We start from the raw sequence: 18387 nt of genomic DNA, 5'->3' as shown, positions 1-18387 counted from the left end.
GGGACAGAGGGAATTTGTTCCAAATCAGGGACAGTCCCTGGAAATCAGGAACAGTTGGGAGCTATGGTTAAGACTGCTAAGGTGTAATATATTCGACGATCTGATTATTACATTTTTAGTTTTGGTTGGAAAAGAATCAGGACTTTTCTTGCTCATGCTATATCTGTAAACACAGAAGGCTGACTGGTTTCAGCTGTCTCATTTCCTCTATAGTCTCAACACAGAGCTTTCACTTTCATTTTTATTAGAGACGCTCCTTCACAAACAGCATATAACGCTGTCTGTGGCACCGAGAAAACATGGGTGACTATCCATTTTCCATAATTGTTAAATACAACAAAGCACTGAACCAGCGACAAGAAAAAGAGCAGAGACGCTATTTTACTATGAAGAGAAAATCTGGTGGAGGAGATTGTAACATAACTCAGCTGAACCCCACCCAGTACAGGGTGAGCTACAAGACAAGGGAAGGTAAGTCTAAGTACTTGTAAGATAACTTGTGATGAAGGAAAATAAAACCAATACAGGCCTAAGGTTTAATAGCGAGAGATTTAATCACTTGTTAACCTTTTCATGACTAAGCCTATTTTTGGCATTTGGTGTTTACAAGTTAAAATCCATATTTTTTGCTAGAAAATTACTTGGAACCCCCAAACATTATATATATATATTTTTTAGCAGAGACTCTAGAGAATAAAACGGAGATTGTGGCAATATTTTATGTCACACGGTATTTGCGCAGCGGTGTTTTAAACGCAACTTTTTGGGAAAAGGGAAACTTTCATGAGTTGGATTGATGACAAAGTACGGTACCTAAAAATCAATAGGCGACGCTTTAAAAAAAATTTACGGTTACCAGGTTAGCATTACAGAGGAGGTCTAGTGCTAGAATTATTGCTCTCGCTTTGACGGTCGCGGCGATACCTCACATGTGTGATTTGAACACCGTTTACATATGCGGGCGCGACTTCCGTATGCGTTTTCTTTGCTTCGCGAGCTCGCGGGGACGGCGGGCGCTTTAAAAAAAATGTTTTTATTTTTTTATTTATTTTAAAATGACTAAAAAATGAAATAAAAAAATTGATCACTTTTATTGCTGTCACAAGGAATGTAAACATCCCTTGTGACAGTAATAGGTGGTGACAGGTACTCTTTATGGAGGGTCATGACGTCGCTTCCATGTTTACTATTAGGATACTGGAACAAAGCCAATTACGGCTTAGTTACAGTTCCTCCCCAGCAGCCGGAGGCAGCGGATGTGGAATCGGTGCTCCTGATCGCGCGGGAGCATCGGTAACAGCTGCGGGAGGGGGGGACGTCCCCTCCCGCTCCTCCGGCATAACAGCCGAGCGGCTTTTAGCCGCATCGGTTGTTATGACTGGATAGCCAATCGCCCGCTGAAAAAAAACGTTACCGGGATGATGCCTGCAGGTGCGGGCATCACCCCGGTATACCCCCTGGAAGCTGGGTACGCACATCTGCGTACGCTCGGCGGGAAGGGGTTAAATAGCGTCAATAGCGTTAATTTTGGCAGCAAATTTAAATTTAGTTTTAGTCTTAGTCTTAGGACTAAAATGGCATTTTAGTCTTCTGCAATTGTTTTAGTTTTAGTCGTATTTAGTCGACTAAATCTCCAGTACATTTTATTCGACTAAAATGTCCTACGTTTTAGTCAACTAAAATCTCCAGTACATTTTAGTCAACTGAAACTCATTTTAGTCGTCTAAAATCTAATGAGTGTAATTCAATTGTAATGCATTAGTTAACAATTCTCCACAACTTGCAAATTCATTATATACTGCTGGAGTGAAAAATCTAATATGTTATTTATTATTACATTGAGGTATGAACATGCACTACAGACCAGTGTTCATTTTGAAGTTAAATTTCAATTTAGTTTTAGTCTTAGGCTGGATATACACCTATGCATTTTTAGTGCTTTTTGCATTTTGCAGATTTGCACTACAGTCCATTTACCATGGTTTCCTATGGAACACGTTCTGTAGTGCAAATCTGCAAAATGCAAAAAGCAGTAAAAATGCATAGGTGTGAATCCAGCCTTAGTCTTGACTAAAATGCCATTTTAGTTTTGGTCGTATTTTAGTCATCTTAGTTTTAGTCTATTTTAGTAGACTAAAATAATATTCATTTAGTAGACTAAAATGTTTTAGTCGTGTTAGTCGACAAAATTAACACTGGCGTCAAGTATGTACAGGGCTGCTGTTAGAAATCATGGGGCCCTGTACGGCCTTTCTGACAGGGGCCCCCCGCAACCCTACCCTCCACTCTGGGGTGCAGCGAAAGAGTGGCACTGACTTTACCCCCCTACGTCTGGAAAATGAAAAAAAAAAAAGTCCCACTTCTTGGGCTCCCCTGTTGCACTAATGGGTCCCAGGGAAATGTAATTTAAGCCCTGGTAAACAAGTAGGAGCGAGGGTGTGCTCTAGTAAAATACATCTCTTGATTTAGGAAAAAATTAACAATAAAGTTGCCCTGGGCCCTCCTGTTTAGATGATGAGGTCTGGGCCCAGTACAACAGGACACAAAGTATGTATAAACAAAATAACTTTATTATTCAAATTCAGTTAATGTCAGCAAGGAGTTAAAGTTTGACCTATAACTAAACACAATTTTCTTTTTTTTTTGGTGTTGGATACAGTGGATAGGGAGGAGAACACCTGTTTACTGTTATGATTCAAAGTTAAATTAAAGTTAGTGTAGAATGGATAGCAATTTGTACTATTTCAGGCTTTTTGTTGTCATTGGCATTTGTTTTCAATCAGTGAGAAATCCGAATCTTCCCAAAATGTGTTTTTTGAGCTGTGAAGTTGTCACATATCCCACTAAGCCACACCCCCACACCCTTTTCCATTAGAAGTTACCCCCTTTATTCCTATTCTGGTGACAACCATGATCTTTTGCTTGACTAGGGGATGTGCTTACTCGTGAGGCTCTTTTAAGGACCACCTATACCCTCTATGCCCTTGTACACACGGTCGGAGAATCCGTCGGAATGTGTCCTATCGGACCGTGTTGTCGGATAATCCGACTGTGTGTGGTATGCATCGGTCTGTTTCCGTCGGACCAAATTTTACAACATGTTGGAAATATTTTCCGACCAACTGGTCCGATAGGACATACTCCGATCATGTGTAGAGAATTTCGATCGGACAAAGTGCCACGCATGCTCAGATCAAATTCCTACATCAAAGCTATTGGCTACTAGCCTGAACGTAGTCCCATCGTAACGAAATTACGTCATCACGTTCCGAAAGATTGGATTTGTCCGACCGTGTGTATGCAACAGTTTTGGACAAGATCCGACGGACAGAACCCGATGGACAAAATCCGACGGATTTGGTTGTCGAAATGTCCGACCGTGTGTATGAGGGCTTAGACTTATCTAACAATTGACCAGACAACACATTCTTTTTGGAGTCGAATGGCCATAGCAGCCCTTTTTTATTACAAAACATATGAAATACAAAAAATACTCTGAAACATAACTTAATGCATATAAATACATTTTACAACAAACATTATAAACCAAATATATACATCAGCATTAACACTTTTCTGATCTAGAAGTCTTTGAAGGTAAATTAGAATTTTCAACCAACCAGTTGTATCGGTAAACCATAAAAAGGCCCCCCGCCGTGTATTACGCAAGCTCAGGGACAAACCAGCAACTTCCTTCCAGATACAACCTTCTCCATTCCATTGTTAACATTTTAAGGGAAAGGACACACATACCTCCATATGTGCCCAACCCCCTTAAACCTCCATTATTTCTCAGAACCGCCTTCAAAGACCCCAAAGAGCTAACGCTGCTAAGACAACAACATTTTTAACCTTCCCTGAGTATCCAAGGAATGATCAAAGAACCACCCAGAAAAAGAAACCACCCCAATTGCCACGTCTCTCTGACAAAATAAAGCTTCAATTAGGGAGGGAGGGTGGGAAAAACTCTCCTCCGCCTTACGATCGCGGCGCGAACTGAGCCTCCGCGTGCCGACTCCGCCCCCTGCTGCGTCACTATTGCCGCCCATTGGCCTGCCTCCTCGCCATCGCCAGCGACGCTCAGACCGAGCCTCACTGCCCCCCACCCTCGTCATGCCGGCCCTCCCCCTAGTGCCTGGATATAGGCCGTTTCTTTCTATCTCAATTTTTCTGGTAATGACTGTGGTCATTGGTCAATCACAACTACAAATCAATTTTAATGAGGACACAAATAACAATAAACAGAAAGTCAAGGGAAATCTCTACAAATTTAGGTGAATGCCCTAATCCGCATCTGGCCTAAACCTTACCCATGAGGCCGCGTACACACGCGCGGACTGTTCGCCCAACTTTGTCCGTCCAACAGTTTCGGCAAACAGTCCGCTCAAACTTAGCATGGACGGACATGGCCACACACGACGGACGAACAGTTTGCTGAAACCGTGCGCGATGACGTGAACGGCACGTACGACGGGACGAAAAATACGACGTCCTATACACTGCATTATAGCTTTCGGCGTGAAAATCCTTTCTGAGCATGCGCGCAACTTTGTTTGACGAACAAGCCTACACACGAGCGGACTGTTCGCTGAAACAAGGTTTCAGCGGACAGTTTTACGGAATTTCCGAAAAACCTTGTCCGTCAAACTGTCCGCTGAAACTGTCCGCTGAAAGCCCACACACGAGCGGACTGTCCGCCCAAACACTGTTCAGCGGACAAAGTTGGACGAACAGTCCGCCCGTGTGTACGCGGCCTAAGAGTATTTACTTTTGTTTTATTTCCTGGTGGGAACTCAAACGTTTTAGATTTTTCATCACTTTCAATCCCGCTAATAACGGTCACCAAGAGAAGTAAAGAGGGTTATTCTACCTAATAGTGGTTATTCACAATTTGGTAAATTATTGATTTATTTTCTAAATGATCTGTTCCAATTTGAATAATCCATCTATAGTCAACAGCATATGTTAGTGATGGTGAACCTTGGCAGCCCAGATGTTTTGGAACTACATTTCCCATAATGCTCAACTACAGAGTTCATGAGCGTCATGGCAAATGTATTTCCAAAACTTCAGGGGTGCCAAGGTTCGCCCTCACTGGCCTATGTGGTCAATATGCCACAGACAGGGAAGTATATTTTAATTGATCGTTAAAATATGATTGTGAAGTACACTTGTAACTACACTCTGTTTCTACTATGTAACCTCATTGATTAAAATACGATTGTCATAGGCATGCGCACAGGGTCTGCCAGGTGTGCCCGGCACATCCTAATCACCGCGTGCAGCACAGATTCCCCCTGCTACTGACACCATCCATTGCTCTACTGCCACTGTCCACTGCTCTACTGACACCATCCATTGCTCCACTGCCACTATCCACTGCTCTACTGACACCATCCATTGCTCCACTGCCACTGTCCACTGCTCTACTGACACCATTCATTGCTCCACTGCCACTATCCACTGCTCTACTGACACCATCCATTGCTCTACTGGCACTGTCCACTGCTCTACAGACACCAACCTCTGCCCTATGGATCGACACTGTCCACTGTTCTACTGACACCATTCACTGCTCTCATTCACTGATCTACTTATACTGTCCATTTTTTAATACATTTTAATTAACATTTGTTTGTTTACATATATTGATAAGTGTGTATATATATATATATATATATATATATATATATATATATGCACATACATACACACACGCATGTGTGTGTTTGAGGTTTGGGGTGCACATCCTAAGGCAATGGGCTACGGACACCTATGATGAATGTATTCCTGAACAAAGTATATCTGTGCCACTAATTAGCATTAATGATCAATAATATTCTACCACAGTGAATTGACCCAAATTGGATCCAAATCGAAATGGAGTCCAAATTGATCAAAAGGAAACTTATGCTATTCAATTGTTGTGTATTTGTTCGAATTGCACATCAATCAGGTGGCCATCATAACCGTGGTTCCAATCATTCCCTAGTCTATTCAAACCTACAAAAATGTTTTTTCTTTCTGGATCTCTCCTTTAAAACCTCTCCTTACCATTAAAATGTCATTTCCTGACAGACTCCATGGCAGCCTACGTATGGGTTAATCCCCACCTCTAATACCTCATAGAACCTCACTCCCATAAATCTTTGCTTCTAGCCAGAGACTGTGTTCCTTTTTTGTCCTCCTCCTAGGACCAAGGTGTTTTTCTTACCTGTCGGAAGCTTTAATCCTATCCTGGTGGTTTGCACGTTGATGATGATGGCGGTTATTCTCGGAGTCCATATTTCCCAGCTATTAGCAGGGAGGACACAGGCACTGAAGAGCGATGCTGTGAAGATCTTAAAGTCATCCATTGGTTGACAGATTGCATCATGGCCATTCGTCCTAGCTATTAGCGGGAGGCCCTTTATTAATGTGCCGATCGTGCAGAGAGTGTATCGACCCTCCCAGTCCCAGGATGGATTGTGCTGGCTTCAGTGTGGTGATGTATAACATTTTCATGGCAGCCTGTTTTTGTGTGTTTGTTTGTCTTTACCTGCTCCGGTGTAGCCATGGCGGCTGGAACGCTTTGCGTTCCAGTCTGCCACTATTCGCTCTCTCTGCGCAGCTGCGTGGCTTTGACTGAGATCGAGGCTTGGTTAGCGCGCACGCAGTTGGGACAAAATGGCGGCGGTCGCACATGCGCGCGGACGCCGTAGGAGTGGCGGTAGTTACAGCGCAGGTGCGCTGCTAACGTAATGACATCATCATGGCGGCAGATTTAAATAGCTGTCAGAGACAGCTATACTTTGGAAGGTTTCCAAGCAAGGCAGCTACTTCCCGTGCTCTTGGATTTTCTGCTCAAGGTGGGGGGGGGGGGGGGGGGGAGTATTATTTTGTGGTATTGTGCATATCATTGCTCTCTCTATGTTCCTACCTTTTACATGCTTATTTGAATTGTGTTTGTTTTAGCCATTTAAAGCGGAGGTCCACCCTAAAATGGACCTCCGCTCATCGGAATCCCCCCCCCTCCGGCGCCACAATCGGCACCTTTCAGGGGGGAGGGGGGTGCAGTTACCTGGATAATCCAGGTAACTGCACCCACTTCCGGGCTAGCTCTCTGCGGAACGGGGCGTACGTTCCGCAAGCGCCCGCCCCCTTCAGCAAGTGCCCCGCTGCCTGCTGGGAAACACACAGCTCCCAGAGGCAGCGGGGACCGTCCGGATTGCGCCGCGCGGCTCGCGCATGCGCAGTAGGGAACCGGGAAATGAAGCCGAAAGGCTCCATTTCCTGATTCCCATACCCAAGATGGCGGCGGGACCCGGCAGCCGAGCGAGCGATCGGCTTCGGGTGCCGACATCGCGGGCGCGCTGGACAGGTAAGTGTCACTATTTAAAAGTCAGCAGCTGCAGTATTTGTAGCTGCTGGCTTTTAAAAAAAAAAAAAAAAACGCGGAGTCCCGGTGGACTCCCGCTTTAAATCTCAGCTGCGATGGATGTGTCACCGCCCCCTAGTGGCCAACCCTAATGCCACAGGTAGGATGGAATTTTTTTTCCCTCTGCCTGTTTGTATTTGGGTTTCTGGAGCAAGTTAACCATTTATACTCTTTTTTTTCAGCCCCTCTAGGTCTGAATCTCAAGTCTTGGCACACAGTGATAGTGACAAGTCTAGGTCACAACGCCATCATTCGTCTTCAAGCACTAGACATACCGGATCATCCTCCAGACATAGGAAGGAAGGCTCAAAGTCTGGTTCTGGACACCATTCTTATCGCCATTCCAGCCGTCCTGTGGAAAGGACTTGCTGGGGTTGTAAAACTCAGGTCCCAGAGGGTAAATCTCTCTGCAAGTTATGTTACTCTCGGGCTATGAAGGAAAGAGGATCTGAAGATCAGCATGTGGAGGCTCTGGTCAGGAAGGTGATCCAAGAATCCATGAACAAGTCGGATTCCAGCCATACTTCCAATCCTCCTTCGCTCCCAGCCCTAGTTACTGAGGTGGTTGATCCTGAGGCTCCAGGTCCCTCTCATCACAGTCTTTCTATTAGTGGATCCTCCGATAGCGAGGTGGAGACGGATGAACCTGGCGCAGGTTTTGAATTTTCTCAGGTTCCGTTCCTGGTTAGAGCAGTCAAAGATGCTTTAAAATGGGATGAACCAGTGGAAGCTCCCTCTAAGCAGAGGAAATACTTCAAGCATCTCAAGAAAGACCGCCCAAATTTTCCTTTTTTGGAAGAACTTGGTGAAATTATTTCTGATGAGTGGAACAAGGTTGAGAGGAAAAATTCCTTGATCTCTAAGGTAGCAAAAATGTATCCTTTCAAGAGCGATGAGGTCAAACATCTTGAGTCGGCCCCTCTTATTGATGCCGCTTTGATGAGGTTGGTGAGGCATGTTACTCTCCCTCTGGAAGATTCAGTTTTCTTCAAAGATGGTCTGGAAAGGAAGATAGATACAGACCTCAAGCGCATCTACATTACTGCAGGCATGGCTTGTAAACCAGCCCTAGCCCTTGCTGCGTTATCTAAGGCCATGGAATCATGGACTGATGATATAGGTACGACCTTAGGAAGCATTTCTGAAGAGCTGGTCAAAAGCTCACCAGTGCATGAACTGAAGATGGCCTCGGCGTTCCTGGGGGAGGCATCCCTTGACATAATCCGTCTGGTAGCTTGTGTAATGCTCTCTTCGGTCACGGCAAAACGTGCCCTGTGGTTGCGCCCATGGGTTGCGGATCCTGCCTCTAAGCAGGCATGGTGTAAAATTCCTTTCGAGGGATCTTCCCTCTTTGGGAACAAGCTTGACTCAGCTATTACCCGTGCTACCGGGGTAAATCGGGTTTTCTGCCCCAGGATCGCCGCCTCATGAGTCAGAGAAGTGTTCTCTCCAGGCAAGAACTGGAACGTGCTAGGGACGCACGTCGTTACAGACCTGGACGCGAGTTTAGGAAAAACTGGAAAAGAAGCCAGCCTTCAGGTCAAAAGTCCTCAAAAGCCTCTTCTTCTGGTGGTCGGGAGGCTTCGAAGTCCTTTTTTATATGGGGTCTGTCCAGACGGAGCAAGTCGGGGCTCGTTTACTCCGTTTTCAGCATGTCTGGGCAGTCTCGATTCAGGACTACTGGACCATCAAAACGGTCTCCTCAGGACATTCATGGGTCTTCAACAATCCACCCATTCACCAGTTTATCCCAACGGTTGTTCCTCATTCAGAAGAAAAAAAGACAGATTCTCGTATCATACACAGAATCATTGATGGCTCAAGGAGCCGCCATCCCGGTTCCAGCCGAGGAAAGGTTTCAAGGAGTTTACTCCCCTCTTTTCATGGTCCTCAAAAAGAATGGCTCCTGGAGACCGGTCATCGATCTGACACATCTAAACTCCTTCATAAAAAAGGAAAAATTCAAAATGGAGTCTCTACTGACAATACGCCAGGCTATTCAACCAGGCGACTGGCTTATCTCAATAGACCTCAAGGATGCCTATTTCCACGTACCGATTGCAGAAGATTACCAGAAGTACCTCAGGTTTGCAGTAGATCAGGTGCATCTTCAGTTTACATGTCTCCCGTTCGGGCTCTCCACTTCGCCTCAAGTATTTTCAAAACACTTACTGGCGGTCGTGGCTTTAATCAGGATCAGACGCATCCGGTTACATCACTACCTGGACGATCTGCTCCTACTTTCTCAAGACAAAGAGCAACTGTTGTCTCATCGAGAACAGGTTATTTCTACCCTAACGGAGTTCGGCTGGCTCCTGAACAAGGAGAAGAGCCATCTAGAGCCAACACAGTCTCTAATCTTTCTCGGAGCCCAGTTCAATACGGTAATGAGCACCATCTCCTTACCCCTGAAGAAAATTCCGGTGATCCGAAACAGGATTCGGCTTGCAATGTCATCGTCTCTCCTCAGGGTCTCTCAATGTCAAAAGATAATCGACACTATGGTAGCCACAGCCCCTATGGTGAAGTGGGCACAATGGAAGATGCGTCCCTTTCAGAAAGGGTTCCTCCAACAGTGGGATCCAAGGGCTCGAGATCATCTCGTCCAGATAACCCCTTCCATGCGGCAGAGTCTCCCTTGGTGGCTACAGCAGAAAAATCTTCTTCATTGTCATTCCATAGCACCTGTTTCCTGGGTCACAGTGACAACGGATGCCAGCAGCAGAGGTTGGGGTGCTCTCTGTCTCTCGGAAGTAGCCCAAGGCAGTTGGGATTTCCCTGCCCAGAGCGTGGTATCGAACGTGCTGGAACTACGAGCCGCCTTCCAAGCACTGCAAGCCTTTCTTCACCTGACGTCAGGAGCTTTAGTTCTCCTTCGAATGGACAATACAACAGCTGTATCCTACGTCAAGAGACAGGGGGGTACTCGCAGTCTCTCTTTACTGAGGGAAGTAAGCCCGATTATGTCCTGGGCCCCGTTCAATCTGACGGATCTGACGGCGGTTTATCTACCAGGAGTTCAAAATGTCCAGGCAGATTTTCTTTCAAGATTCTCCCTGGACAACAACGAATGGTCTCTCCACAGCGAGGTATTCGATTGGATTCTGTCTCTGGGGATCCTACCGGAAGTGGACCTGTTTGCCTCCCCGTGCAATTTCAAACTGGAGAAATATTACACAAAGTGTTGTTGCCCTCAGGCCTTCGGGGGGGTGGATGCCCTGACGGACCAGTGGAGATTCCACAAGGCTTATGCCTTTCCCCCGACTCCGATCATTCTCCGATTTCTGGCGAAGCTCAGGTGGGAAGAGGTCAAAGTAATAGCGGTTCTTCCGTATTGGCCCAACAGGCCGTGGTTCCCACTCTTGTGGCAGCTCAGTTTCCAGGACCCAGTTCCTCTGCCCTCCAGACCGGATCTCTTGTCACAGGGAACGACTCTTCACCCATGTCCATCCCAGCTCCATCTGATGGCATGGTTTTTAAAAGGGAAAGGCTGGAAGCGTTAGGTTGTCCCGACACGGCAATCGCTACTTTACTGAATGCTAGAAGACCAGGTACCAACAGGGTCTATCAGAGAATTTGGTCAAAATTTGCAGACTATGTGTCCACAACCAACGGTTCGTGTAAAGACCCGAAGATAAGGGATGTTATTGGCTTTCTTCAGACAGGCCTGGACTTGTCCTTATCGGTGAGCTCCTTGCGGGTCCAAGTTTCCGCAATATCTGCCTTTTCAGGTGTCTCCTGGGCCAAGCACCCTCTCACAAAACAGTTCTTCAAGGGAGCAAGGGAGCAATGAGGCTCAGACCTCAGAGGAAACCGAGGTTTTCTAAGTGGGATCTCCCCTTTGTCCTGGATTACTTTTCAGAGAAAGATTTACATCATGGGGATCAAGTATCTATTAAAGAACTTTCTTGTAAAACTGCCTTCTTAGTAGCCATTACGTCAGCCAAGAGGGTTTCGGAGATCAGTTCTCTGGGCTGCAAGGAGCCGTTTCTCACTTTCTTCCCTGATCAAGCAGTTTTGATCCCTATGTTAGGGTCAAATCCGAAGGTGTCATCCGTTTTTCATGAAAATCAGGAGATTGTCCTTCCAATCTTTCAGGCCTCTGAAGATTCTGGTATTCATCCTTTGGACGTTGGGGATGCTTTGAAACAATATTTGAAAGCCACAGCTCCTTTCCGGAAATCTGATCGTCTGTTCATCCTTTTCTACGGAAAGAATAAGGGTTTACGTGCTTCTTCCCGAACTATCGCAGCTTGGATCGTTCAGGCCATCCAAGGGGCTTATAAGGCTAGGGGCTTGGCTCCTCCAGAAGCAGTGACAGCTCATTCTACTAGGAGCGTTTCTACATCCTGGGCGGCTGCCCGTCACGTTTCTCCAGAAGTGATTTGTAAAGCGGCCTCATGGTCGTCAATCAATACATTTATCACGCACTATTGTGTAGAACCAGCGTCCTTGTCTTCGGTTAATTTTGGTTTGAATGTCTTATCTGTTGACGGTGCCAATTAAACCTTTTTTTTTCTTTGTCCAGCAATTGCCCACTCGGGTGTGTATGGCTAGTTATTTCCCATACGTAGGCTGCCATGGAGTCTGTCAGGAAAATGGAAAATTTATATCAAATACTTACCGTAATTTTCCTTTCCTGATGGACTCCATGGCAGCAGGAGTTCCCTCCCGTTTGCTGGAGTAGGCTAAGTTACGGAACACAGTCTCTGGCTAGAAGCAAAGATTTATGGGAGTGGGGTCCTATGAGGTATGAGAGGCGGGGATTAACCCATACGTAGGCTGCCATGGAGTCCATCAGGAAAGGAAAATTACGGTAAGTATTTGATATAAATTTTCCATTTTGTAGCCCAATTCTAGCCAATCATACCTGTCTGAATCCTACATGAAAATATAAAATGCCATTTGTTAGTATGTGGCTAGTTCACAGCTATGTCAATATCAATGTGTTTTTTTTACATTAAGCAGGGGAATTGTGAAAAAATAAAAAATGACAGACTTTTTTTATTTGTGAACTTCTGTATTGCAATCTCTACATGCTGAAGGTTTCTACCTCACTTTGCATAACACTAGGGTTGCCACCTCATCCCTTTACAGAGTAACATAGTTAGTCAGGTTGAAAAAAAAGACACAAGTCCATCTAGTTTAACCAAAAATAAAAATAAAAGTTATATATATATATATATATATATATATATATATATATATATATATATATATATCATACAATCCCATATACACAATCCTTCACCAACAGTCAATGCAGAGGAAGGTGAAAAACCCCAGCAAAGCATGCTCCAATTTGCTACAGCAGAGGAAAAAATGCCTTCCTGATCCTGAGAGGCAATCGTTTTTTCCCTGGATCAAATTTACCTATAAAGCCAAACACATATGAATTACACAGGTTCTGAGGCTAATTTAATGCAGATAAGGCACCAAGTGAGTTTAATTACCAGCTTAAATCAGCCATAGAACCTGTGTATTTAATATGTGTTCCAGTTTAAAGGGATGAGGTGGCAACCCTACATAACACGTGATTGCAAAATGTAGATCCTAATGCGAGGTCCAAATCTTCTGATATCAAAGCTTTATTTTAAGTTAGAGGATCTGAAAATACTAAAGCTACTCGACAAGGCTGGCAGCGAGGTGAACAGAATTTTAAGGAGAGGTCAGCAATGTCAGCCTTCATATTAATGGCTTGTTCATTCCAGTGTGCTGCAATAACACTACATGCATTGGTGTGCTGCAATTTAATTCATCAAAAGTATCTTGACATATCTGTATTGCAGTGCATTAAGCAGCCCATTCAAAATAGCAGGCTGCCTTACTGCAATACACATTAAAGTAGAACGAATCACACCAAACTTTTATCCTTGATAATGGTCTAATATAAATTTTGAGGGGGAGCCCAGGAAAAAACAGACAATATGGATCCCAGATTCTGATCATCCCCCCCCCCCCCAAACACTGGGCCAGGGGTATGGGGAAAGGCCTTTTACCACATCAACATGCATCAACATGCAGACAAGGTGCTTTGTCAGGTCCCCCCCCCCCACAAGGTAGGGGTTGCAGGTAGCCATCTTATATTGAGGACATGTCGCCTGGTATGGTTCAGGATTGGAGGGGCACATGTTTATTGCCCCTGCTTTCCTTGCCAGGCAGGCTGCATGCTTTGATAAGGGTCTGGTGTCGATTTTCATTTCCACTTTTTGCATGGGGTACCCCATTAAAAATCTAGAATAAGGGTCTATTATGGATTATGGAGACTTTTTTTTTTTTGCACAGCACCCTTCAGTGTTTCCTGCATGGCACCTGTGCCAAATGAGTGACTTACTGCGTTCACTAAGCAGGAGAGCATTTGCCCAGCACTGAACCCGGAAGCGTAGTGTTTCACAGAGATAAACACAGTACACAGAGAACACAGTATCGGTGTGTCATAGTTAAATAGTAAGTATGGTTGAAAAAAGACAAAAGTCCATCAAGTCCAACCTATGTGTGTGATTATAGGTCAGTATTGCATTTTATATCCCTGTATGTTGCGGTCGTTCAGGTGCTTATCTACCGTATATACTCGAGTATAGGCCGACCCGAATATAAGCCGAGGTCCCCAATTTACCCCCAAAAAACTGGAAAAAATTATTGACTCGTGTATAAGCCGAGGGTGAGACATGCCTGTCCATCCCTGTGTGTCGTCCATCCCTGTGTGTGTCCATGCATCCGTGTGTGTGTGTGTCCATGCATCCGTGTGTGTGTGTGTGTATGTCCATGCATCCGTGTGTGTGTGTGTCCATGCATCCGTGTGTGTGTGTGTCCATCCATCCCTGTGTGTGTGCATGCATCCGTGTGTGTGTGTGTGTGTGTGTGTCCATGCATCCGTGTGTGTCCATCCATCCCTGTGTGTGCATGCATCCGTGTGTGTGTGTGTGTGTGTGTGTGTGTGTGTGTCCGTGCAGCCTACCTGTGTCCAGCCTGCCTGTGTCCGTCCAGCCTGTGTCCGTCCAGCCTGTGTCCGTCCCGGCCTGCGTCCCGTCCCGGCCTGCGTCCCGTCCCGGCCTGCGTCCCGTCCCGGCCTGCGTCCCGGCCTGCGTCCCGTCCCGGCCTGCGTCCCGGCCCGTCCCGCAGCTCTTCGTCGGTGGCCATTCTAGGATTCAAAAGCCGCGCCTCCGTCGGTGATAGGCGGAACACTCAATTTCCCACTGACTGCTGGGAAATTGAGTGTTCCGCCTATCGGATGTCCGTGATAGGCGGAACACTCAATTTCCCAGCAGTCAGTGGTCCGCCTATCATGGACGTCCGCTCATCCTCATACTACGGACGAGGATGAGAGGACGTCCGTGATAGGCGGAACACAGACTGCTGGGAAATTCAGTGTTCCGCCTATCACAGGCGAAGGCGGAGACGGAGGCGCGGCCTTTGAATCCTAGAATGGCCGCTGTCTGTCTGCTCGACACGCTGATCGGGCAGACAGACAGCGATGACTCGAGTATAAGCCGAGGGGGGCACTTTCAGCCTCAAAAAAGAGGCTGAAAATCTCGGCTTATACTCGAGTATATACGGTAATAGCTTTTTTGATACAATTGATGCCGCCCAGCGCCCCCCCCACTGATACCACCGCCTGTGGAAGGAAATTTCACATCCTTGTCACTCTTACAATAAAGAACCCTCTACTTAGTTTAAGGTTAAACCTCTTTTTTTCTAATTTTAGTGAGTGGCCACGTGTCTTACTAAACTCCCTTCCGCGAAAAAGTTTTATATGTGGGGTTACCAGTATAGTATTTGTATATTGAAATCATATCCCCTATTAAGCATCTCTTCTCCAGAGAGAATAAGTTCAGTGCTCACAACCTTTGCTCATAACTAATATCCTTGAGACCCTTTATTAGTGTTGTTTCCCTTCTTTATACTCGCTCCATTTCCAGTGCAACCTTCCTGGTGCCCAGAACTGGACAGCATACTCCAGGTGCGGCCAGACCAGAGTCTTGTAGAGCTGGAGAATTATCGTTTTATGTCTGGAGTTGATCTCCTTTTTAATGCATGCCAATATTCTGTTGGCTTTGTTAGCAGCAGCTTGGCATTGCATGCTATTGCTGAGCCTATCATCTACTAGGACCCCCAGGTCCTTTTCCATCCTAGATTCCCCAAGAGGTTCACCCCCTAGTGAGTAGATTGCATTCATATTTTTGCCACCTAAATGCATTATTTAAAATTTTCCACTCAAGGTTCCCACTGTTTAGCTTCTAACCAGCAAGTCAGGTCCCTACCACCGGAATGAAGTTTAAAAATAAACAGAAGATACCAGTTCAACAATTAAAATCCGCTCTTTGCTTATTTTGGTGAATGATATTATAATGTTAGTTACTTTAGCCACTTTGAATACTTCTAGATAAGGTAATATCCGCACATATTCATTTGCCTTAGTAGCCCACCTGCTTCTTTTTGTTATGATGTAGAAAATATTAAGTTAGCATAGTTTGTCGTTATTTATTACACTTTTCATTTACATGCATAAGAAAGATGTATATTAAATACAGATATACATAAAGAAGGCAATGTCATGCAATCCTGATCACAGAGACACAGAAATAAGGATAATGATTGTTATAATGTGGGGTAACATGTCAATCAGTCTAGAATGCCCAAGTTTTTGCATCAAAAAGAAATGATGGTGATCATTCCCCTAAAACATGATAGAATATGCACATGTAAATTATACATTTAATGCATAATTAATGCTGAATTCCAGGCAAGCATATTTTTGCATAGTTACATTGGCCCTGCTTGGACCAATGTAAGCATGCATATGTCATACCTGTAAGATTCACATGGAAGCTGGAAATGTCTGTAGCAGGCACTGCTACTACAGTGATCATGCTAGCTTATTTGCTAGTTTCCCATGGAGAGTGGCTGCCTTTCTACTTATTGAGCACAGGAGGTTGCTCGGGTGCCATTCAGAGAACACTTTGCATTTTCTTTTTTCCTTAACCATAGATATTTATTCATTTCCACAGTGTACACGTGAAATAGAAAATATGTCTTACAATATAATAAAGATACAGAGTGGAAGTGGGAACAGAAAAGCCAACTTACTGTATAGACATTTTTACTTTGTAAAAAAGATGCAGAGTAAGACCTCAACCGGAGGTATGGCCTGTCAATCCAAATGGGTACTTGCTGTTACATAGTTACATAGTTAGTCAGGTTGAAAAAAGACACAAGTCCATCCAGTTCAGTGTGATCAGGCACACTATTAATCTTATTGGGAGGCAGCCCACCTTGGACCTTATTGAGGGTCTCTGGATACAGGGCCGTCTTTAATACTGATTGGACCCTGGGCAAAAATTTTCTCGGGCTCCCTCCCCCAATGCAATTTCACTTTCCACCTGCTCTGAGACATACAATAAATAATAGCTAGACTTAAAATCAGTTTACTGTATCAGATCAGGCAGCAATTGTGATTGGTTGTCAGCAGTTACAGCATATCATTACTGCTTACTGACTGGTTGCTAGAGGTTACAGCACACATTACGGCTCACTGATTAGTTGCTAGAGGTTTCTGCTTGTTAATTGGTTGCTAGAGATTACTGTACAGTAATACTTCTCACTGATTGGTTGCTAGAGGTTACAGCACACCATCTCTTCACTGCAGGGGAGCATGATATACATATGACTACCGCCTTTATTTACATATCAATGCCGCGGGCCGCAGCTATTTACTTGCTAATGCTGCCTCTATTTACATATGACTGCCGGTTATTTACATATAAAACACAGGGTTTGCAGGTGAGTCATCTGTACACAACAATAGGGCAGAGCTGGGTAGCACTAGTACCAGCACTTCACACTGAGATATTGGGACACAGCACAGGACAAAAAATACAAAGGACAAGGGAATTTAAACTGGGATAGTTGGCAAGTATGAGGCAGCTGCTTTGGGCACCACAACAATGGCAGGGCCCAGGGCAGCTGCCCCTTTTGCCCTGCCTTAAAGATGGCCCTGTCTGGATATAGGATGCATAGTAATTCTAAGGCGCTACATTAACAATTCAGAAATGAACAGTAAACTTTTCCTCTGGTGCACTTTGCATTTTCTTAATGGTTTAAAAGCATTCTTATTGGAAAAGGTGGAGATGATGACATCACAATCCTTCCTCTTCACCTTGTCCAATCAGAGAATGCTTTACATTCTTTAGTAAAAGTCATAGTGTTCCCTGAAGGGCACCTGTGTCACCTGTGGCAAATTAGGGACTTCCTGTGTTCACTAAGCAGCAGGGCAGCTGCCCAGCATGGGACCCAGAAGCTAGTGCTGTAGTAGCAGTGTCTAACTCAGTGAATTCTGGCTTCCACTTGGATCTTCCAGGTCCCCCCCTTCCCCCCCAAGGAGCTGCTTAAGTATGTTTGGTTCCATACTTTGCCTCTCAACCCCAAGAACAGTCCCAAATCCTCTTGCACACTTAGTAAGCAGTGTTAGTGCAAAACACAGCAGTAGAAAAGAAAAACAAACTGTGGTAAGCCAGAAGGTATACTTATTGAAGACCCATACATACCATACTGAAATCACAGACCCAGGCAATGAACAGATGAAGCAAAAGACCTCACGGCAAATTATCACTTTAAGAATAAATGTAAGACTTCTTCCTTCGGAATAATCACCATGATTACTATATCACTTATATTGAAAGGATAGCAAAAAGGTCCTTCGGCTAGCCTGGCATTGGTGCACTTGATGTCCTGTTGAGCAGGATAAACAGAGTGCACTTGGAAATAGGATAAACAAAGTGTACTTGGAAGTATTCTGGAGCTGTGGAAGGATCAGCACATGGTGAGGATTACAGCAGCCCCTCTGGTCCTGTCTTCCCCTGCCTCGTGCTGTGTCTCTCCAGCTCTCAGTCAGAAAACATGGAGTCCTCACTTATCTCCTTGCCAGAGAATGTGTAGTCCTGTTCCCACAGGAAACCACTGGACCGATTGTG

General features: G+C 45.0%; 1 protein-coding gene across 3 annotated transcripts in view; it reads left to right on the top strand.

The window, feature by feature from the left end:
* The first annotated feature begins 221 nt into the window (after positions 1–221).
* LOC143974486 (protein mono-ADP-ribosyltransferase PARP14-like) overlaps positions 222–18387 on the top strand; it is a 197508-nt gene continuing 179342 nt past the window's right edge. For all 3 annotated transcript variants that reach the window (XR_013272233.1, XM_077475944.1, XM_077475943.1), the window contains exon 1: positions 222–471. Coding sequence is in view for 2 of the 3 variants with exons in the window: in XM_077475944.1 (XP_077332070.1) it covers positions 300–471 (172 nt within the window). In the remaining variant the exon portion in view is untranslated. The remainder of the gene's footprint in view (positions 472–18387) is intronic.

Source organism: Lithobates pipiens, unplaced genomic scaffold (genome assembly GCF_037356315.1).
Source record: "Lithobates pipiens isolate NorthernLeopardFrog02 unplaced genomic scaffold, aLitPip1_a1.2 Scaffold_13, whole genome shotgun sequence".
In the NCBI taxonomy this organism is placed as follows: domain Eukaryota; kingdom Metazoa; phylum Chordata; class Amphibia; order Anura; family Ranidae; genus Lithobates; species Lithobates pipiens.
This window is presented reverse-complemented; position numbering and strand designations above follow the sequence as displayed.